The 23,162-nt window shown below is 43.6% G+C and overlaps 1 protein-coding gene across 4 annotated transcripts in view; it reads left to right on the top strand.

The window, feature by feature from the left end:
- The window catches only part of TSPAN4 (tetraspanin 4), a 383,591-nt gene that overhangs the window by 355,709 nt on the left and 4,720 nt on the right, over nucleotides 1-23,162 (top strand). For all 4 annotated transcript variants that reach the window (XM_026850346.1, XM_026850345.1, XM_026850344.1 and 1 more), the window contains 3 exons: nucleotides 12,528-12,629; nucleotides 20,222-20,353; nucleotides 22,005-22,088. In XM_026850346.1, coding sequence (XP_026706147.1) covers nucleotides 12,528-12,629; nucleotides 20,222-20,353; nucleotides 22,005-22,088 — 318 coding nt within the window. The remainder of the gene's footprint in view (nucleotides 1-12,527; nucleotides 12,630-20,221; nucleotides 20,354-22,004; nucleotides 22,089-23,162) is intronic.

Below are 23,162 nucleotides of genomic sequence, written 5' to 3'. Positions count from 1 at the left end.
CTGGCAGTCAGCTGAGTCAAGGTGAAATTATGCAGTGGAGATAAGCCCTCTAGAGATCCTGATTGTCAGGTGCTTACTGACATGCTGGTTTTGATAGGGTTAGGTGAGAGTGGCTCAAATCATAATCACTATTGGATACCTCGCTGCTTATGTGAACACTATGTGCATTTTTTATGCTGGCTTCTGTTGACTTTTCCAGTTGTCATCTCTGAGTGTCCTTTCCCTTCCTTTGGGACCACCAGGTAGTTGAGGAACTGACTCCTTGGTCTCTTCTGACTCCACTAACTGCCGATGGGGAGTGGATAGCCACTGGTATCTAGACATACAGGCTGTGTGTCACAGTTTACATGATGATGCAATTAGAGAAGAAGATGTGCCCTGGGTGGTTTGAAATGCTGCCTCTGCCACAGAGCGGCGGTGCTGATGCTGTCCTCCACTGCTCACCCCAGTGGGGTCTGGGAGGGGAGACAAACCTCTTGTCAATTTGCAGCTGGGTTTGGCAGCTGGGATGTGCACGTTACCCTATTCTGAGATCTAGGAGGGCATCCCGAGTAGCAGCAGTTTGAGGTTAACCTTTCTTCAAGATTTCTGGCTTCTTCTTTCATCCAGCTTCACTGCCATTTAGCAGGGCGTCTGCTGTTCATTTGGTAAATGCCACTTTCTATGTGAAAAAACAGCGTATATAATTCTGTTCTGTATGGAAATACTGCAGTCCTCCAGCACCTCACTCAGTGAAGGTACTGTCACTTATCTCTGTTTGGGGAAACAACCATGTTTTCTTCTCCATTCAACCTGTGTGACTCCAGTGAGAAATGTGGCTTTTTTCCTGACATTATTAAAAGTAGAGAGTGTGTTGAAAACTTGCCTTTTGTGCCATATAAGTGTGACTGGCAGTTTGTTTGTTTGCTTGTTTTCTGTTATTATGGAAAGCAATCTCCATGTAGTTTATTCATTTGCAGTGACTGAGTCCCAAATCATTCCATTCACGATAAAATCTGTTTTCAGTGAAGTGCAGTGAAGAGCTGCAATTGTTTGTTTCATTAAAACAAGGGAAGCATTTAATAGCAGTTACTCACTTCTGTTGCTTTTGTTGTCTACTAGCTTTTCAAGATATTTTATTTATAATATCTCCACCGAACGTGGAGTGTGTAATATCTCCACTGAAAAGCTTACCTGAGGATTAAAACCAGTAATTCCAGTTGCTGAAGGTCAGGACTCCCATTGTGTCAGAGATGTTGTTTTGGAGAGGGAACGGTTTATAAACTTGCATGTACCCTAATAGGAACATGGTTTTGAGCCACTGGAGACACCATGTGACGATGCCAAGTCGCTACAAATGTGAGCAACTTCATTCCTTTTAGTGGAGCCAGGCAGATTTCTACGAGCTGAGGAGCTGGCGTTTAGCATAACCTGCGATTCTTGCAAGTACACATGTCTGTGTGGTTGGAAGAAAAGAACGTTTTTTCAGGGAAGGAAATACAGGTAAGGAGATAATTGCCTCCTCTAGTGTTTAGCCAGGAGGATGTTGGGATCCTGTTCCATTTTCTTCAAAATAAAGCCAGGCAACTCTTCCAGTGGTATTGCTGAGTTTCTACAAAGTAGCCGGCTGTTCCTGCCAAGTGCTCAGTCTCTTCCCTGGATCTGTGTTTGTGCTGCCCTCTCTCTGGGGGCTCCTGGGGTGCCTTCTGCCCTGCTCCCGCTCCCCGGCTGAGCAGGGATCCCCCTGCGGCAGGGTGAGGCGTGCCAAGGTGAGCCTGGCTTCGGCTGTTCCCTCCAAAGACAACGGCAGTTTTCCTCACAGCATTCCTTATTTAAAATGAGTTAATTTCAGAGAAATCATATTTTAAGAATAATAAAGCAGGCTGTGTGCTAATCTCACTTTCCCCTAAGGATGAACGTTCCCTGGATCTAGGAAGACACCGCTTCTTCAATCTGTTTCCACAGAATCACTCTTTCCAGGCAAGTTATTCCAGGCAGAGTAACAGATTTTAACCCTTCGGTGGGCTGGTTTGGTTTTTAATGGGTCTTTTAGTTCCAGCACAGAGAAAGGTGGCTTGTTTGCAAACATTTGTTCCCCTTGTTCGAAGGAATCAGGAAAATTTCTTCCCCTTGGGGACATGATTTAAGCAGCCCTCTTCCCCACTGGCTTTACAGCTCTCCCTGGGTGTCCCTGGCTGCGGTGGAGCTGCCAGCACTGCGTTAAGCAGAGCAGCTCTGCCACCAAGAGGTGGCAATGCCAGTGCCTGGGATTAACTGGGGGAAGCTTGCGGGCCTTAACCAACAGAGGCCTCATCTAGTTAGGGGGTAATTGTCTTGATTTACCTTACAGCGGTGGACAAATTCTGTATTTTGTCTCATATTTTCTTACCAAAGTCATGAATTTAAGAGGAAATGAGCTGAAGTTACTTGGATAAATGAATTTGCAGGTAGCCCACGCTTACATGGTTTGTGGGGCTCGTTCATCTTCTCTCTCCACAGTGGGAGCGTAGGGTATGGTTTGCCTTTGCTATCCCTCCTCCCCTGTTATTTTACTAGTGCTCTCTCTTATTTGAAAGCTTTCTCATTCACCTTTAAACTAAGTAAATGACTCCTGTAAATAACTGAAGCAAAGGTCGATCCCATGGGATGGCTGTAGCAAATGGCTTAGTGGGCAAATGGCCAAGTCCTTCATCTCGGTGAGTAAGCTGCTGGCTTCCCCTTTCCCAGCTCACAGCATCTGCGAAGGAGCCTGTGTCCAATGTCACTGTTCCACCTAATATATAATCACACAATGGTCATTAGTTCCTACAAGGAAAGTGGCTTGTCTCCCTGCTTTGATTTCTTCTGCACGTCTTGAAGCCTTTGTGGCAGCTAATTGGATCTCAAGCTTTTTTTTTTTTTTTTTTTTTTTTTGTCTGTATAGATGGAGATAACAGGTTGTTAGCACTTGAAACACAAATGGAACCCACCTTTCATGTCTCTTGGCAAACAAAAGGCTCAACAGCATGTATCATGTTAATTAGCATCCTTCCCAATTTACTTATCTGAGGTTACAGTGATGGTTGTTGAGGACAAATGAAAGTGATTATCTTCTTTTTTCTAAAAAAAAAAAGAAAAAAGAAAAAAGGGAGGAGGGAAGGAAAAAATAAGAAAAAAAGGGGCAAAGAGGCTGAATACAGACATTCTGGGAACGTTCTCAGCTAAGCATAGGTCTTGGAAGAATGGGCATTTCCTTTTTCTGCTGGCCTGGATTTGATGTACGTGGGATTTCAATACATGAGCACAGCTCAGGGGAGTCTTTACACCCTGGTGCTGGTGTGGCCCTGTAGCCACTAGAGATTAAGGCAAAACTACTGTTTAGTGGGACATGCAGGGAAAGAATGACTCTTCCAGGACCATGTCTGGGGAAAGACAGTTGGAGCAAGTGCAAGCGATGGTGCAGGAAGGAGTCTGTGAGGATCAGTTCTGAGATCTGTGGGACACAAGGCCAATATGTGAAGACAGAAGAGCGTTGCTGAAAGCAGTAGTTGGTGGAGACATCTGGAGAAAGGGGATAGAAGCTCTTTTGTGTCAGTAGTCTTTGAAGCGAGTATTTGGAGAAAACCTACTACAAAGGGAGCTTCATTCTGGAAAAGAAATGGCGATGTTACGTCATGATAGCACCCAACTTTGCTGGTGTCACTGACATTGAGGACATTAGTATCATTTTTTTCCCAACCAGCTTAATAATCTGAAGAAGAGCTTATTTATATGTAACCAAAATGTCCCTTCTATAGAATCAGCATAAGATGTATCCTGAATGCTGTATACATAATTAGTTGTGTCAGAAAAAACATGCACTTCAGTGTTCACTCACCTGAAATTCCTCCAACATGCTGGCGAGGCTTTTGTCACTCAGAAGGCATAATGCCAAGAAGAATTGACTTAAAATCCTGGTAATGAGTTTGCAGCGTCAGCCTTTTGTGTATGTAATTGATTTGATTTACCTGCCTAGTTTTACGCAGCACTTTTCTCATGTTTGCTGCAGCATTCAAACTCCTTTGAAACCAGAAGCAGCAAGCCAAGGATTCATGTTTAAAGTTTTTGTTCTGAGGTTCACTAAAAAGCAACGAGATCTGGGTTTCATTAAGGAGATCTAGGCCTGTCTCATTGGGAAGTGCCCGTGCACAGGGGCCGTGCAAGACAGAGCTGGATGTATGCATCCTCTTAAATAAGCAGTCAGCTGTGCTATTGGCTTCATGCTCTGTGCAAGGAAAGAATGTTCAGAGCTGCACCTTAACATCCTGAGCCCGCATCTCTGAGCTAGTTATGATGTACTTTATTTAAACAAGCTCGGGGACTTAATGCACAAGTTATTCAGCTGTTGCCATGCCTAGGAACAGATTAGACGGCAGTTGCCTCGCTGGCTACAGAACAGTGTCCTTTTCCCTCATACCAGCAATGATAGGAACTTAAACGTTCACTTTGTATGGAACAATGATAAAATGCCTTTCTCTCCCTTGGACTTCAAAGGAATCATTTGGGCAAAATCAGGTGCAGTTTGCTGAAAACATTTGAATTTGCTCTTGCATGAAAAAAATTTGAGTTGCAGAGCCTAGTGACTTGTCATACTTGTGATCTCTTGTTTAAAACAAAGCAGCACTAAAGCTGCTGTTGGGATTCATTGGCATTTTAATCGCATGAATAGTATGGGAATGTTTCAGTGGCTCCTTTCTTGCAGGCTCAGCTGTCTGCTGCGTCAGGTGCCTTGACGCCTGCTTTTGAGCACAGGCAGGTGCTCGTGGGTGGAAGACAGTGACTGAAACTGCAATTAAGTGTATGCACAAACCATGGATGCAGGAAAAACTGATTTAAAAAACCCAGGTTCTTTGACTTTCTTACTAGCTTTTTGTTATAGAAACTATTGCAAGTTCCTGTTCTTGTCAGAGTGCATGGTGGGAGACTCTTTCTCGCAGGTTTGTCAGCTGCCTGCTCCAGACCAATGCAAGATGTACTTGTCCTTCCTTTTGGTTCCTTACGAACCTCAGTTTTACCCTCCCTGTGCCGGGAGGGTTCCTGACCCTCCCAGGTTAGTAACTCCATTCCTTGTCTCAGATTCTGCACAGGGCGTCATGTCCCAGGTTGGTTTTGGTACTCAAATACTACTCCAAATTATATTATTAATGTTATGGCATGGGTGGAGTCAGGTTATTCCTGTTCTACAAACAGAGGACTGAAACACAAGAGAAACAGTGACTTTTCAAGACTATGTAGGAAGCCTGTGGCACAGATGAAAAGTCTCACCTCAGTTGACCAAAGCCAGCATGTTTCAGAAACATTCATTCTTCTTCCCACTCCCAGACCATTTCCTACGGTTTTCTGTTCCTGTATTCTCTACTTTTCCTCTGAAGTTGCACAGCCAGTGCCAGTGCATCTCTCTTGCTATCAAACACTGCTAGAGCCAATAAGCATTTCAAGCAACTTACTGAAGCTTGGCAGATCCGTAAAGTGTTTGACTCCTGAGGTAGGCTTTTCCAGTCAAACTAGGAAAAGAGAATTCACTAAGCGAGTAGTTTGCTGTGTTTAAGGAAGCAATTACAAAAAAATGTTAAGTCCTGGAGTTGTTTCACATTTGGGGAGGAAGTGAGGAAGAGAGAATCCTACAGAGCTGAGCAAAGCATCCTGGAGATGCTGTGTGACACTGATGATGCTGACAAGAAGTTTCTATATTGTCCCTTACCTGCCAAACATCAGCAGAACTCATGCAATGTTTCTTGCTTACTAAAATCTTACAAGATTTCTGTTTATAGGCAGATGGTATAAGGAAGATTTCAGTGGTGATAATAGCACGTACTGCTCTCAGCTTCTTATAGACAGGCTTGGGGATATCTCATTTAAAACAAGTCTTAACCTGTTGGTACAATCAATCTCATCTCTTCTTAGCAGGCAAGAGGGCTCCCACAAATGACCTTATAGATTAGGCACTTTCTGTTTACATTCGATTTCCCACTCCCTGCTATTTGTAGAGAATGATTATCAAGGCATTAAATGAAAAGTTTTGCCCGGTGGGAAACTATTGGATATTTTGTCATTTCCTTACAGCCTCTCCTGTTCTGGTGGAGAGACAGAGAGGTAGGGGAAGCAATCACCAGAAAGGTCAAGAATATTTACTTACCTATATTGAAACACTGCTGAGAGGCTTTGTCCAGTTTAGGGGGTTGTTTCATGGAATTTTTGTTCATGATGTGGTAGGGAAGCACTGAGGCTTGAAATGAAAAGTCTCTATTTACCTGCAGGTTAGAAAGGTGGGGACACTGCTGGGGTCCTCTAGCCTTTGCCTAAAGGCTATGCCAGAATCTAAGCGACATCTCATGCTGTCAGCAAGTTGAAAAGGAGCTAATAAGCATCTCCCCAAGAGCCTTCGGTTGGCCTTTCTTCCAGAGAGGGTTACAGCAAAGCCACCTTCCCTCTCAGTGTGCTGGGACAGTAGAAGGGCTTTATCTCTTCAGTATTGGTGTAGCTTCAGTTCAGTCAAAGTCTTGCATTATATTAGCTGTAAATATTGATAATACTCGTGTACTGCACAGATACAACTTTCTTGTTTGCTCAGGAAGTTTTGCTCCAAAGCACTTCCTCCGCCTTACCAGCAGCAAAATCACAGGACTGGGCTTTTCAGGGAGCAGTACTTGCCTTCTGTTTCATGCCTTAAAAGTAAGTAGATAAACTCCAAAGCCTTTCACTTAGAGAGTGAGAGATCTGTCAAACCATCCCCAGGAACTGAGAAGGCTACTGCAATCCCCCATCTGTAATACAGAGATGGAAATAATTATGAGCCTCGCTGGGTTTTTGCCGCACAGAACGTTTGCTTTCAGCATGTCTGTGTCCCTGCTAAGCAGGGTTTTTGTTGTTGCTGCTGTTACACAGTTTTTATCTCAGCCTCAATTATTCCTAGGTTGTCTTATTCAAGGAGGCAAGGTGGAGTCTGACAGCTCGTGGTCGTCTTGAAGGATGCTGGCTTCTGCAGCTGGGCTTGTCAGCCAGCCAGCCACAATTCTGCTTGGAGGCTCGGGATTTCCGAGGCACTGAGGGCACAAAGCTGACAGTAAAACAAGCCTTACATGTAAATAGCTACAGCTTAAGTAGCTGTGTCGAGGGAATACAGATTAAGAGGGAACCACTTTTTAATTTGGCCTGAATTTATACACAGGTTTAAGTAAGGGTTTTTTTTTTAAGGGATGTTTTGTCACAGCTGTAGCTTAGATGAGGCCCAGACAGATCCCTGCCCATTCTCTCTCTCACTGCATCAGCTCCTTCCAGCCACTTTTCCCAACCTCTGTGGCAGTTACTCGCTCTCCAGTCCTGCTGCAGCTCTTGTAGCTTTTTCTTTTCAAGTTCAAACACTGAGTTTCTTTCATTGCCTGAAACTCTCTGCACATGACTTGCCTACCTTGGAGTAGTATATGTTTTTTAGAAAGTCTTTTTAATAGGATCTCTCAATGAGAGATTTAAGAGCCAGATGAGGGCCTAATGGAAGTCAGTGAGAAAGTATTTGTGCCTATTGCAGTGGGAACTCGATCCTACCTTAGATAAAGTGCTAGTAATACACATGCCCCACTCTAAGAAGTGGTTCTCCTGCAGTCATGGATTGTAGTGGGCTACCACACTAAGCAACAGGACACATTTAACTTAAACCTGGGGGTGCTGATAAGCATAAGTAAGCCTCCAGTGTGCCTGAAGCCAGAAGCAATAGGAATTAACATGGATGGGGTGCGGGCTTGAAGCTTACACCTCTCATCTGTTGACCAATGAATCCAAAGGAGGAAAAGAATTTTTCTCTGCCTCATTTCCAGACTGATAAAAGGTTCTTACTACCTAACCTTTCAGAAACTTTCTTCTAAGGAAATCGCTGGTATTCCACGTGTCTAAAAATAGGAATCTCATTTAGAGTAACGGTTTGCCTGCTGGGAGTTTTTATTATGCTTCATTGTGCTCCTTCACTAGATAGAGTTGTGCTTTGTGAAGGGCCTGGCTTGCGTATGGGAAAACTCAGCAGATTAAAACTGGAGAATATTTAATATAGTACTTACAGTCCCTGTTTTGCAATAGACATTTTGCCTGACTGAGGACAGAGACAAACAAGAGAAGCTGACAGATTGGTGAATGCTGGGTGAGATCATTTGTCAGGAGATGTAATGAATCACTGTGGTGCAGCATTTCATTTTCAGAAAGATCATTTTCTGTAAAACTCAAATTGAAGGCACAAGAGACAGCTGGGGGTGTGTTGTGAGTTTTCATTTAAATCAAATATACAATTAGAATAAAGGCATATTGGAAAGTTCCTGCTATTCTAAAAATATTTTGAGGGGGAAACAAAATTGAGGTTAGCAGGAAACAGAATGACCTGGAGAAGCATTTGCCAGCTATTCTCCACAAATAGGTGCTGAGTTTTACTTACCACTCTCTGGTCAAAGCCAGTAGGAATCATATGTCTACGGCTTCAAGCAGTGCTTCAATTAGGGGAAAAAATATCCATCGTATACCCTTCTACACGGGTTATTCAAGTAGAGGTCAATGTGCTTTTAATAGGACTGCACGTAGACACTGAACTCCTCGGAGCCTGAATGAGAGAAATGGTCTTGTTTAATATCATCTGTGCTCTTGGAAGTCCAAGGCTACTTCTGCATCAAGACTGATTAATTCATGCAAGATAACACATTAATACAAACAGCCCTACCTAACTGATTAAAAACAGGAGAGACGCAGATGGCGGGGGACTCACTGGGTGGTAGCAAGCCTGCTCACTGGACAGAGAAACCACCTCATGGCTGTGGCTAAAACCTGGTGGAAGCAGCTCAGCATCAATGCCTTGCAGCTCCTACACCATAAGAAGGCTGTGTGTGGCTACCACCTTGGATATATGGATGAAGAATTTGAGCTTGTCGGAGGTGGTGTAGCCAAGCTGGGTAACCTGTACAGTCAAGGCAAGGTCAAGCCCCAAATAGACTCTGTAGGGCCCTTTGATAAGGTGGCCGATCCCACAAGGCAGATACAAAAGGAGAATGTTGGAAAGGTCATCCTGGTTCCTGAGCCACCCAAGGAAGAATCCAAAAATGAAGATAACTGAGAAGAAGAGATGTGTTCAGATTGTGAACTCATGCTGGTACCTCAGCTGCAGACACAAGTGACGGGAGATCAAAAGCTGAAGCTGCTTCCCCTTTCTCCTGGTGCCACAGACTCGGCTGTGCTGTGCAAGGTTATTTCTAGGTGGTGATGAAGACCTTTTTGTCCCTAGCGTAAGCAAACAGGAGAGTGTGAATGCTTTAAGGAGTTCCTCTGTGAAAAAGAGAGTTTAGATCAGCTGCTCTTCACAGAATAGCACTCTGCGGTGGATTTACAGCACGCTTTCAATTAGAAACTTTAGTAAAGGAGATCTGTGTCAAATTCTAAATTTGCAGTCACTCAGATAAATACAAAGCTCTGTGTGCGTGTGTTTTTATATGTAGAAAACCGTGAGATTTCCAGATACCTGCACATGTCAGTGGACGTGAAACAAAAAAGTAGATAAATCCGGAGATGCTGTTTCACAGCACGTGTGCGCCTCTTTCAAAGTGCCAACCCGCACAGGGATGAGAGAGATAAGGACATGAGACACACACGTGGTGCGGAACTATAAAAAGCTTATATCCTCTTCCAAGCAAGATTCAAACAGGCACTTCCTTTTTTAAAAACAACAAATAATGGGTCATACAATGTGCACGGCTTGATGTTGAGGCTTTTTGAAATAGCAGTGAGAGAACTGGTCACACAGTGCCTGTTTTCTTGAGTAATGCTCTGCTGTTCACTGTTTCTGAAATACAGACATCTGTTGCCACTTGTGTTCTCAGTACAGTGGTCTTGCACTCCATGTGCAGGGACAAGGGGTTAATTTTATGAGGAAGAGAGGACTTGCTTTTGTTTTGCCTCAGCAAGTTGCTTGCTAGTGTGTCTTCTCCAGGTCAAAGGAGGAGCAGGAACGCTTGGGGAGGCAATCTCTTGAGACCATGTTAAAGCACACGTGGACTAACAAAACGTTGTTCCCGATCTTGAAGTACTTTGTAAATGTTGACTGTAGGTTATTAAATTATTATTAAGTTGTTATTATTATTGATCTCAAACAAGACATGAAGATTGCATTAACAAGGGCAGCGTGTGAGCTCTGGTGAAAGGGCTCATGCTGCGCCACTTTGCATTGGTTTACAAAGCAAAATTTGAGTGAGGAAAGTGAACTTTGCATTTTGCATCCTTTTTGTGGTGTGGCATTTGCCCTTCAGATAAGCATCACTGTTTCATTTGGCCGTATCTCCCTTGTTCCAGAGTAGTGGCGATGTGCACTGTAGACTGGTGCATAGCTCTCTCGCTTTACAGGGCAGGTTTTCTCAGGTGTGATAAATTAATATTCCAAATAGAACTTTCATCTTCAAGGCAGCAGATCCACTAGCTCGATTTCTGTCCCCACCTGCCCTCAGCTATGCTGTTCCTCTTCACCTCTGTCCCTTTCTGAATAAGATTCAGTTATTTAACAGTGAGTTTACCTCAGTACCTGTGTAGGACACCAACTAAATTTCAAAGCCTCTGTCAGACCAGCAGCACAACCCTGCCCTGCCATGCTAACTGATGGCTCTGCTCGAGACCACAGCAGGTCCAGCTGAGGCACAGGGAGCAGAGGATAAGTGAAGAGCTGAAACCCAGTTCCTTCTAATTCTTAAATGAATGCTAGGAATCCCTGACACATACAAGCTTATCATTTATTGGCTGTAATTTTCTCAACTAATTCCAAATTTAATGATAGCTTTCAGCTTTGGTTTTCTCTTCTAATTAATATACCAGTGACTATGTATAATCTCTGTGGAAAGTCAAAAGCAGTTTACATGATAATTACAGTGGGAGCACAGCACCTACTGTTCAAGATAGTCATCCACGAGGAAGTGCTTGCCTGACAGTTAAGGTGCTGAGATTAAATTGTACATCTTTCTTGTACTGTCCCAAAGCTATTTTATTAGTGGCTCAGCATGGTGGTGGTAAACTTCTGGGAAGGAAACAAAAGAACTGGAGAGGCCAAGGACAACCCTTTGCACATACAGCAGAGATTTCTTGGACGTGATGAACTTTTGAGTTTTTGGTGGACTCATTTTACATTTACCCCATCATGATGCAGTGGGTTGAAAATTCCTCTTTTGCACTGTGGAAGTTGCCTTGCATCCACTATTTTTTTCCAGGAGCAAATGAAAATGATTCTGCCTGAACAAAACAAAAGGAAAATCCAAGTGTCTGGTAGAAGCAGAATGCCTTTGCTCCCTCTGTTAACGCACAATTAGCATTGCTTATTTAATTTTAGACCCCTCCTCAGCAGGAATGACTAATGTCAGAGGGAGAGAATACACCATCTCGGTCTGTTGTCCAGTATGGAATGGAGTTGTGCATTAACTTAGACTGTCCCCATGAAGCAACTTGTGAATTTAATTTTGCTTTTCCTTTTGACTGTTGCAGCAGAAATATCTCAGGGTGGCACTGTGTTTTGCAGTCAGATTTATAGCAGATTGATGGAGAAGAAAACGAGACTGGTCTGCTCACACTTCTGATGTTGAACAGACCAGTAACACTGACAAGCACCCAGGGGAAAGGGGAATACAGGCATATTTGAGCAGCACTATTTAGTGGTTTTCATTTACAACAGAAAAATCAGGTTAAACCGTGAATATCTGTTTATTTCCTTTTTTGTGTTTGCTTGATTTTGTAGAAATGTGTGTGTATGGTTAGACTGGGAGAGAGGCACTTGCAATCATTTTGGATGCTACCTGGTGGTGATCAGTGGAGCCAACAGCAGCCTGCGTTACCAGCAGACACTCAACAGGAAAACGTTACCTTTTGTTGCTAAAGTCTCTAAAGGAGAACTTTGTGCTTCCATTAAATCATCAAAAAAAGGCATTTATTTAAGAGCCACTCCATTTAGTAACTCAGTTCTTAAATCCTGTTTGCCCTGAAGTTTGGATAGCTCGTTGCCTGCGATGTCCACCCTGCTGTAAGAGGCGGGGTACCCTGGCTGATACGATGAACACAATTCAGAGCATCAGGACAACGTTAATGCCACTGTTGATCTCCCAGGAAGCATATGGAAGGTGCTGAGGGGTACTTGCTCACAATTAAAGATATTAAGCTAAAAGGAAATGCTGTGGGTGGATGAATGTTTTCATATATAGGCCTCGTTTGCAAAAAATGAGTGATTAAACTGAATCTAGTCTCTCTATAGTACTTTGGTGGTTAAGTGAGAAGGGAAAAGATGTCTTGGAGGTCTGTGATGGAAAACATGAACATTAACTCAGAACAGGAACTCCTCATGTCCTTTACAAAATGCAGATACCTCTAGTAGATACCAGCTCCACTGGAGAAAGGCGTTAGGAAATGTCAGTTAACTTTTTATTTATTTCAGTATAGGACTGTTGTCCACCATCTCCCTGCTCCGTGCACATTGCTTCTGAAATGTGGTACTCAGCAAATTTTGAGGTTTTTTGTCTTTTTGTTGTTGGTTTTAGATTGACAAGTATGCTCAGCGGGATCTGAAGAAAGGGCTTCATTTGTATGGGACAGATGGAAATATTGGCCTAACTAATGCATGGAGCATCATTCAAACAGATGTAAGTCTGAGCTTTTTTTTTAATTCCTCTTTGCCTTCTGAGTTCTGTAACAGCAGGTTCTGGGTATGAACCTTATTAAACCTCCAGATTTCAAGCCAATCTCTTCCACCCAGTCAGCACATTAGCAAGTAAACTCTGCTTTTTGTAACAAATGGTAATTTTAATTTATTTATCCGTTGACCAGATTAGCTTATTTCTTTAAAAATTTATATTGTGTTGATGCCTAAATATCATATAGTTTTGTGCTGTGTGGAAAGTGAAGGAGATGGTCAGCCAGGAAACAATCAGTATGTGCTCTTTAAAGTCAAAGGGAAAGGATGTTGGAATGAAGAGCAATAGTGCAATAACAAAGAATGACTTCAACCCCTTTTCATTTCTGTCCTGTCTCCTTCTGTTGCTGTTGTTGGTTTCCACTAGTGCAGTCAAAGTGGAAACCAGCCATGGTGTTTCCAACCTCCTCCTTACAGTCAGTACGTTTTTCCCGGCAGAATTCAATCATCCTCCATCACAGATGGGCTGGGAATGCTTTTTGCTATGTTGCCACTGCTGTTGCATCCTTCTGATGCTGACAACACTCTGCCAGTGTTTGTCTCACAGGGACCGGTGAACACTATAGCTGGCTTCCTCTTTTTGTCCTTGTCTGGCTTGCTGAGGAAACACCATCACTGACAGTTCAGGTTTGTTAGCTTTGTCCTTCTCTTTTCATATTCAGTTCAATTCTCTTGGGGGTGATCTTTCTGATTTGATCTTCTCTGCTTCTTGAATGAGGAAAAGAGTTCCAACATTTCTTCTGCTTTAGGAAGAAGCACTTGTACTGCCTTGGCTTTGCTCATAAAATCTTGCATAGCTTTCTCAAATTCTCTTCCAGAGGTGCTAGTGTGGTACAGACAGACAAGCAGGGCTTTAGTCTTGCCTCTGATGTCTTAAATCGGCCAAAGATGATAACCTCTCCCAATGCTTCCAAGGTTATATGAACTATTTGAGGTGATGGATGAGCTACCTACCACATGCTGATAGGATAAACCTGTTCGTTTACGCTTTACTTCCTTTGTTGCCATTTGGGCTGAAATGCTGAACATCTTTCAGTCTGGTAGTGTCAAGATTCACACATACTCTTCTGTACAATACAAGATAACAGGAGCAGCAGGCTGCTAAGAAAAGGGCTGAGAAATTAAAAATTTGAGGTCACCAACAGACTCCATCTGGGGCTGGTGGAGCTGTCTGTATTGAGGGCAGTCGGTTGACAGCAACAGTCCTGCGTGTGAAAGACAGACAGCTCAAGCCCAGCAAACGAGCTAATAAGCCTCCCAGTCCTGCACGCTGACAATTGCAGGTGGTCTTTCAGTTACCCTTAAAAGACAGGGTTTTTGTCTGCAAGAAGTAGTCTTGTTCAGTGACAAGCTTGGGTTTGAGGCAGGACTCAGTAGTCTGTGATCTGTGTAGTGCTACAGATCATGCTCAGTTGTCTTAATGATTCCTTTGGCCTTGAAACCTGCTACAGTTTAAAGAGTATCTTAGAAGTTTCAGATGAAACTGATGTTAGCTAGGTCTTAAGAGCCCAAAAGATAATAGGAAAGTGCCATCTCACAAGCCATGTACAGTCACGTTACATCACTCTCTTTTCTAACATGGCAACTATGAAATTACCATGTGCTGTCTTGACAGCACCATAGTGTTAAAGTTTCTGGGCTCCCTGTGCTGGGCACTGAGCAGAAAAGCAAAGAGCTCCCACAGATCCATTTTTACCGCTCTGCATAATTAGTTTTCACATGTCTCTTTCAAAACTGTTTAGGAATAGACTATTGCAGTGGTGCAGAGAAGGCAATCCCAGCATGGTTAATTATGTAAAACACTTTGCAGTTGAATAGTGCTGTGTAAATGCCAAGTACTATTTTTTGTGTTCAGTAATAATCATTATCCCTTACATCCCTAATCAGTAGAGTTGTAATCACTGATAGGAGGATTAGGGCAATACAGAGAACTTTCTGAAAGGGAAGTCCCAGCCCAGGCTTGCTGTTGGCATCCTGGCTCCTAAGAGACAGCTCTCAGAAACCCCCACGTTAGAGCTCTCAGAAACCCCCGCTACGTTGCCACATAGGACAGTCTCAACACTGACTTTTCTACAGGCTCAGTAGACACCAGTCCTTGGTTGAGCTATGGACCGTGTCTGTATGTGGATGGAAAACAGCAGCCTCAGAAAAAAACATGACGTGGAAAACATGACAGTAACAGAAATCATGAGTCCTTCTGCTTGTCCTCTCTGCATTCACATTCCTTTCTTTGCAAAAGTATTTCTCAGCGCTTGAGCAGAAGGATGACACTGTGGTTAAAGCAGTAGGCTCAGACATGAGGGATCCAAGCTCTGGTGTAGTTCTTCATTTCTCCTACTATTAGCTTAGATAGCGACCGTCCCCACCCTGAGATCACTGACTGTCTATGGCAACTTTTGCTTAAAGAAGGGGAAAAAAGTTTTTCCAGAAATAGAACCACAGTTAGATTTGATTTCTGTGGGATTGTCCGAGGGGAGTTTTGGCTGGGAGCATGGATACCCAGCGTGCACACAGTGACTTGTGAGCGGTGATTACTGCATTTCAAGTGTGAAAGGCCTGAGCACATCTTCTGGGGGGCAGTTTCTTCTCTGAAGCCTTTGTGCCTTGAGAAGTGGTTTTCCTCTTTTTAACAGAGGCATACAATTCCTAAGTGACTGGGAACGCGTTAAAAATAGGGTCCGTTGGGCCCATCTTAAAGAGGAAGTTGCAGTTTTCATCCACGCAGTCATATAATGCATAATCATATAATTTCATCCATGCAGTCCTGATGAAGGAGGTGGGCTGGGCTGGGCTGCACACATGCAACACATGTTAGAGGAAAAGCACTCAGCTCATTTTGCAGTTGTTTTAAGCCTCTAGGTCAGGGTGCTGTTTCAGATTAGAACATTTCATTGATTTCTTTTTAATACCTTCAGCTAACCAAACTCACAGCCTTTCTCAATAGTGTTTCAAACCTCAAAAGGATTAGAAACACAAGCAGGTGACTTTTGCATGTCATGACTGAAGATTACAAAAACTTACAAAGTGATTTTAAACATGACTAAAATTCTAATAGTTTAGGATGTAAGTTACCCTGAAACCAGGACTGGTTAAAGTTACAGGAGGAAATGAGAAGTAGGCATTAATTTTTAAAATTTGCTTCAGCCCCAACACCTTTGTGATCAATATTTGAACACTTCTCCTTTTAACTAACCAGGCAGTAATTTGAGAGGCATGCAGAGAACGCATTAGCTTCACTAAAGTGAGCAAATTCAGCTCGCTTTTACTGCTGTGTAATGCCTTTCATCTCTATTTAGACCGGTGTAACTGGGAACAAATTAGACCCATCTTCCTCTACCCCAGTCATTGATTCTGTTAGATCAAACCATACTTTAGGATTACTGCTGAAGCAATCCAAACCCACCCAGTAAACATGATTTTTAGAATAAAACTCTTATACATGACTTTCTGAAGTGATGGAGGAAAAAGGTGTATAAAAGGCACCTACCCTGTCCCCCAGTTCTCTGTCACATTCACAAAAACAGAAAATTGGGAATTGCTAAAGCCAGTCTGCAACAAGGATTGGGTGTCTGTTTATTTTCATGAATCCTATCCCAGCCTGTCTGATTTTGCAGGAATTTGGCAAAGAAAATAAGCCCTACTTAGCCTTCAAAACTGGACTTGCTTGTAAAATACGTATAAGAATATCAGCTCCACAACATTTCTGTTGCACAAAGATAGAAACTTGGTGTTTAATTAATTACCAGCCCTAGATACCCCATGCTAGAGCAGCAATTACTTGTTCACACAAAAATTAAGCTTCTTGCAAGCAGGGTTGCATTCCATAAATACAGGACAGAGACCTCAGAGCTGCTCGGTGTGGCTTGGCTGGGAAACGCGCCCCGAATGCAGCACAACCTTTGACTGCATTGCTGTGTCGAGCAGCCCCGGTGTGTTCCGAGCTCTTGGGAGCCAATGAGCCACTTCAGAACCCCACGGGTAATCAATAGGGGACTCATGTCTGTCTCTTTAACAAAGGAAGGGGGGGAAAAGTGTTTTGACATCTTGCAAGACAGACCCTCCCATGTGAAACGTGAAACAGCAGCATATTGTCACTATTCTGGGAAATGTTCAACAGCAGGAGCTTGGATATTGAGAGGCATTCAACAAGCTTTTGCTTGTTTGAGCAACTCTGACAAACACTGCCCGATCATCACCTCATGCCGTAAGTACCCACGTTTGTTCCTGTGGGCAGGCACAGTCGCTTCTCATCATGCTCCTTCCCAGCTGTGAGCCCTACAATCAAGGGGCCTGAGGTGTCCAAGTCAAGGGGTCTTACAGTTACTGCTATTCAAGACAGTAGCTGACTTTTTTAACAGGTTACTCCCTTTTCAAGTGTGTTAGTCTGGGTATGCCAAAATCAGCACTAATAGTTTGTAATTGTTTCTAAAAAACGTAAGTGTATTGTTCCCTGTTTAAACTAGGAACAGAACTATTAGGCAACCTTGTCTAATTTTATCACTTAACTAGTGAAGGAAACAAGACAGGACCGTAAATGTGACCCAAAAAATGAATGTGGTTGTAGCAAGAATCAAGTCTGCAATTGCTTCATGACAGGCAGTTTAACTTTCTGGCACTGGCAGAACAGCGACCTTTGTGGAGGAACATGAAGTCTGGTAGAACTGGCTACAGCAAACTGCTGGTGACAGAAATTACCCTTCATGTGACCTGAGCTTTCTTCATCCTCCAAGTGTAGGACTGTCTCCAACTATCCTTGCTCCGAGACCTAGTAGATTTTAAAAAGAGAACATTGCTGTCAAATCTAAGTGGACTCTAAAAAAATCCTCTTTTTCTGCTCTTTGTCCTCAATATTCCCCTTTCTTCTAACAGTCCCTCATCTCCCTCGACAATCTGGCTACTTATTGTTCAGCTTCATGCACACAGGATAAATCAGTTGCTTGTCACATTATTCAAAAATCACTCCCACACTCCCTTTCCTCTACTTAGGCCTCCGTAATGAATTTACTGAGCTCTCACTTATCCGTCTTTTTGGCTCTAGCTGGACCCCTTTGCTGAATCTATAGGGGTGACCCATGGAATCCCACTGCTGCTTGTTTCCTTGTTCTTGCCTCTTTGACCTACTGCCATGGGTCAGTGTCTCTGCTCCCTAGAGATGCCGTTCACTGGACTTGGTCTTCGTTGAGCACTGCCAGCTCACTCAGTCGTGCGCTCTCTGGTCTCTGGGGTGTTAGTACTCTTTTCTCACCTCCTCTCCTTTAGGATTGTGCATCATCCACTGCTTAATTCCATCACTCATTCTTCATTTGTCTACCAAAGACATGACATCTCTTCCAGCTGCAGTTCCAGACATTATTTCTTCCAGCCCTAAGACTATTGATCCTCATACTACTTCAGTCTTTTTTTTACCCTTGATCTTTTCTTAGCCCTTTCTCCCATTGCTGGGACTGCCTCAGCTGCCAGCAGGCAAGTATCAATATTTATTCCTCTGCTCTTGTACAACACACAGAGGATCTGTGTGGGCAGGCAGTGTGTATCCAACTGCAGCTTGTCTTTGCAACTGCATCCCCTCCTAATTTCTACCTTCTTGCTTACTCTTTGGAGTCCCAACCCTAGATCATGACCTAGCCACCTTCTGCTTCACAGGCTCCATAGGAGCCTCTGGCCTCCACCTGTTAGTGAGCCCTTAACTCCAAAACCTGTACTTCATCTTCATCTCCTTAGTCTGTCAGGCTTTGACATGCTCAGCCATGCAGTATTACAGGGAGAAGGGGTCTAGTCCCGATTTATGCAAACTTGTGTCACTTGTATTTGGCCAGAACATCACTCAAATGTCTCAGCCCTTACTGTTGCACTCTCTACATCACAGATGAGCCACATTTTCAAGGCTTGCTATTTACAAGCTGTCACTTCTCACTGTCTATCAAAGAGCTGCCTCCTGACTCTAATGATGACAGCCTGAAAGACCTTCTTGTGAGATTTCCAGATAAACCAGCTTTCCTCAAATGCATGCCATGTGTTTCATGCTGCTCCTATCCACTTTTGGGACCTGTTACGCACGGAGCTCCTGTCATATGTGCAGAAACATAGAGGAAAAAAAGAAAGTCACAAACTTTTTTTACTTTCAAGTCAGTTTGTAGAAAACGAAGCTGGTAAACTCACAAATCAAACAGTTTCAAGCCAAGGACTGATTCCTGCCATGGGCCAAATGAAGATTCTGAGCAGATCCTTGGGGGGATAGATGTTAGTCTGGGAAAGATTTCTGAATTTTGCTTGGCAGCAGAAAAACAGTGCTGTGAGCTCTGGAATGTCTCTGCTGTGGAGCATTTTCTGTGAGTGCCTGAAGCATCATCTGAGGCGTAAGGCAGTGTGTGAGGCCCCTGCCCTCTGTCAGTGCTGTGTGATGGGTCCTGCACATGCCCCTGGGCCTGGACACTTGGCCCACTGCACCCACAGACTCCTCAACTTTGACAGTGTAAACATCGGGATTGAATTAGGTGCTTGGTCCTGGTGATGCAGACATCTGCGTGACTAGAGTCTATCAAGAAACAAGAGGAACGGTTTCTATAGGGATGCAAAAAATTCTGTACAGGCTTATATAAAATCACATTTAAAAAATAAGCTTTTGGCAAGTAATTTTGGGGCTGTGTAGGTGGCTGGCATAGCCTTGAAAAAGTGTGAAGTATTGCCAATACCAGAGAGCAGTTCTGCAGCCCAGTGTCGTCTTGTTTTACTCATTAGTGGTAAAGTGTCTAAATACCGACAAATTTGAGTTGGCATAGGAGTGACAGATGGTGTATACATCTATATGGTAATGAGTCTGAGCTAATTTTGTATCACAGGGAGATACCAGTTCCGAAAGGGGGAAGATGGTCACAGAGCCGTTCCCTGTACCGTTAATGTGTATTTCCTACACCTTACATCCTGCTACCAAACCTTTTGATTTAGCACTACCATAGTCAGTGTAGGGAAACACTTAAACCGCCCCTGATTAGCAGCAATTAGACATTAAAGAACTGCACCAGAGAAGGGAATATATCTTTTCCTGACTGACAAAGACTGTCCAAGTTGATCAGTAATTAACAGCTTAGAGATAAATTTGCCTTGTTACCCTCAATCATGATTTCAGAAGTAGTGTGCTGTAGCGATCCCAGTATCTTCATCTCCTGGGTGCTGTATCTTAAATAGTACTTTTTCCTCACAACAAGCTACAAATGATTGTTAGAAACCTGCTCAGTCACATCAGCTCTTAACCTTGGTACTTGGCTGGGGTTGTGCTGTTTCAGCTCCCGCAGTGTCCTGCCACTGCACATAGGTGCCTTTGCTTCTTCTGTCATCATTAGTGACGTACAAGACTGTATTTAAACGTAATAGAAGAGTGGGCGAAAGGGTCTATCTGGGTAAAGCTGAGGAAACAATACTGTATTTCTTCAAATTTTCAAGCCTCTGCTGGTGTAATTGAAATGCACGGAGCGTCCAGCTCCAGGAGGCAGAAGTCAGTGCTAGATCGTACTTACAGTATCGTCTCGGTTCTTCTTTCTCCAGTTCAGATGCTGTGGAGTCTCCAACTACACTGACTGGTTTGAAGTGTACAATGCAACCCGGGTGCCCGACTCCTGCTGCTTAGAGTTCAGTGAGAACTGCGGCCTCCACTCCCCGGGGACCTGGTGGAAAGCGGTGAGCAGCCCAGGCGCAGGGCAGGCAGGCAGCCATGTGCGGGGCTGTACAGATGAGAAGGGCTGCCCTGCCCCTACTCATCGCTAATTAGGTGGTTTCGGGAGGCTCAGGTTGAGCTGTGGCATTTGGCCTCCAGTGAAACCGCCAATGTAACTGTTTTTACGAGCGGAAGGCTTTCCTTTCCCTAGGCTCCAAGCTGTTGTTTCACACTGCAGACAAGTACCTTCCGACAGCAATCCGGAGCACAGTCCAGCTAGAGCTGGCTAGGAGACAACAGGATTGTCCTTTTTAATGTCCCACCTACTGGAGTCAGACAAAGGGCTCGTCCACACCCACAGCACGAGCCCCGGCGCAGCAGCCGCAGCCTGCAGTGGCCCAGGGAGCCGTGAGGCTCTGGGGGTGCTCTGCTCCCCCCAGGCCCCCTCGGCCAGGGGCTCCCGTGGCACAGCCGGAGGGTGGGAACTGGCCCACTGAATGGCCAGCAGCACTTTTATGGCAATGAGTTTCCGCACTTGCCTGTAATCACATTCAAAACTCCATGGGATAATTTCCCTATGATGTCCTCAACAAGATCTTTCCAGAGCATATTCAGAGCCTAAATTCTTCTCTGAAAGCAGCTCAGCGACTCTTTGTGCTAATTGCAGGTAGTGCAGTCACCCAGTCAGGCTGTGGAGTAAGGTCATCTGATGAAGTGGAGTTATGAGGAAGTTTTGCTGGTTCTAATGGTTTGTGAAGACAAGGAGTGAAGTTCTCTTGGCTGCTTTCTAGTGAGATACCTATTCATGGATTAGCACTGGCAGAGGCCAAGTTCCACACAAACATGGCTCCTTCCTACCGTGCCAATAGCTCCAAGTCAAATTTTGAATTTAAGGATTTAAAAGTTGTTCTATTTTATTTGGGGTACCGTGCAGATTAACACTATGTCTTTTGGTGGGCACTAATAATTTTTCCGTCATACATATGTGAAAGCCACTAACAATGACTGTTGGCTTTGTACATTTACAAGACAGAGGGCACAGTTTTTGCACAAGGTTGTCTCACAGACATTATTTATTATTTATACATTATTTAAAGTTTCCATTTAAGCCAATGCCACCCTCCCCACAGCTGGGCCAGGAACATGAGGTTGCAGCTAATGCAGAATTTAAAGCAGGAGAAAATAATAGAGGAGTGCCCAGACGGCAATTTGAAATGCTGGAAAATGGCATGAAATGGGTCCATGGGCAGCAGGAGCAGCTACTGAGCAGCTCTAACTGGAACTTTTGGGTTTGATCTACATATATATTATAATATATATTTGTTTTCCTGAAATATGGAGAAAATGAAAGGCTCATTCTGAAGTTCTAACTGCTTCTAGTTTTTTAGAAGACAAAGAGAACCCAGATGTACTGCCTGTTTACTTCTCGTTACTGGCCCAATTTCTGTGGAGCAGGCTCCTGCGCCATTGTGGAGGTGCAACACTTTGTGTCGTTACAATTAGCACTCTACAGTCAAGCTTCAGCCCAGACGCAGAGAGTAGTTGCTCCAAGGCTGAAATGCTAACCTAGCCAGGCTAGCTAGCAGCTTAGTCTGAGCTGGCTCTTATTCCCAGGGGAGCAGAGATGCACGTTTATGGCTAATACAATATTCTGGGTTGTTGTTTTTTTTTCAGCCTTGCTACGAAACAGTGAAAATATGGCTCCAGGAAAACTTATTAGCAGTGGGAATCTTTGGATTGTGCACAGCTATGGTGCAGGTACAGTTTAATATCAATTTTCAAATCCTAATTAATCATAACTAAATCATCATTATGGTTCCAGTGTCCAAGCTGGTTATGTTAGAATAAAACTCCACAAGATTTAAGTCTTTTATGTTTTAATTTAGTTAAAATAACATGTACAAGGTACAGAACTAGGAGTATTTCACACATCATCTGTTTTAGGATGCAGTGCAAAGAGCAGGCAGTTTACCAAGCAGTTTACCTAAGGCCTAGCCTAGACTCAGGGGGGAGGTGGTCCCCACCCTCCCGACAGAGTTCTAGTCAGGGTAGGGTGAATTGCTTTCTTTGGTACATTTACAAGTTGGGATGTTGTTACTATTACTGAACCTTGCTAATAAAACCATTTTCCTTTTCTGTTAATTGCAGGGAAACTAGGTAGCTAAAATTGACCTAGACTTGCTTATCAGATTTTTCACCTGCAGCTATTTCCAACATAACTTTGTTCAGAGAAGAATTGGTCATCAGTGTAGTACCTTGTCACTCAGGTACCTGTGTCTGTCTTTAATCCACCTTGCCGTGGTTGTGGCCATAGCATAACAGCACACACTGTAGCCTGAGTGGACACAGGTGAAAGCTTGCTGGAGCTCAAGGGCTTTCAGTGATGTCAGCTCTCCCTTTATGGCCCAGAGCCCTATTCTTGAGTGCAGTGAGGATGGAGTTCTAGTTTCCAGCTCTACCTCTCTCACACTCAACCTCTAAGAAGAAAGGATGGTATCACCAAGCTAATTATTACCACATAACTCCAATGGGTTTTTTTTTAAATTTTGCATGGTATACCACTAGCAGCAGCCAGAGAGCGCCTGGGATCAGAATTCTACTCCCGTTCCCACTAATCTCAGATTAGGCTGAACAGCATGTATTTTATTCTCTCATATATCACATATTAGCTGTAATTTATTAATAAAAATTTATTAATGCAAATACCTGACTCCTCATTGGCCCAAATTCAGTAGAGTTTTGGGTTTTGTTTTTCAGTATAGTGAACAGATATGCTTAGGGAAAGATGAGCACAAGATCATATGGCAGAGACAGGATGTAAGACTGTTGTTA

This window comes from Athene cunicularia, assembly GCF_003259725.1.
Source record: "Athene cunicularia isolate RWA chromosome 5 unlocalized genomic scaffold, athCun1 chr5_part2, whole genome shotgun sequence".
In the NCBI taxonomy this organism is placed as follows: domain Eukaryota; kingdom Metazoa; phylum Chordata; class Aves; order Strigiformes; family Strigidae; genus Athene; species Athene cunicularia.
This window is presented reverse-complemented; position numbering and strand designations above follow the sequence as displayed.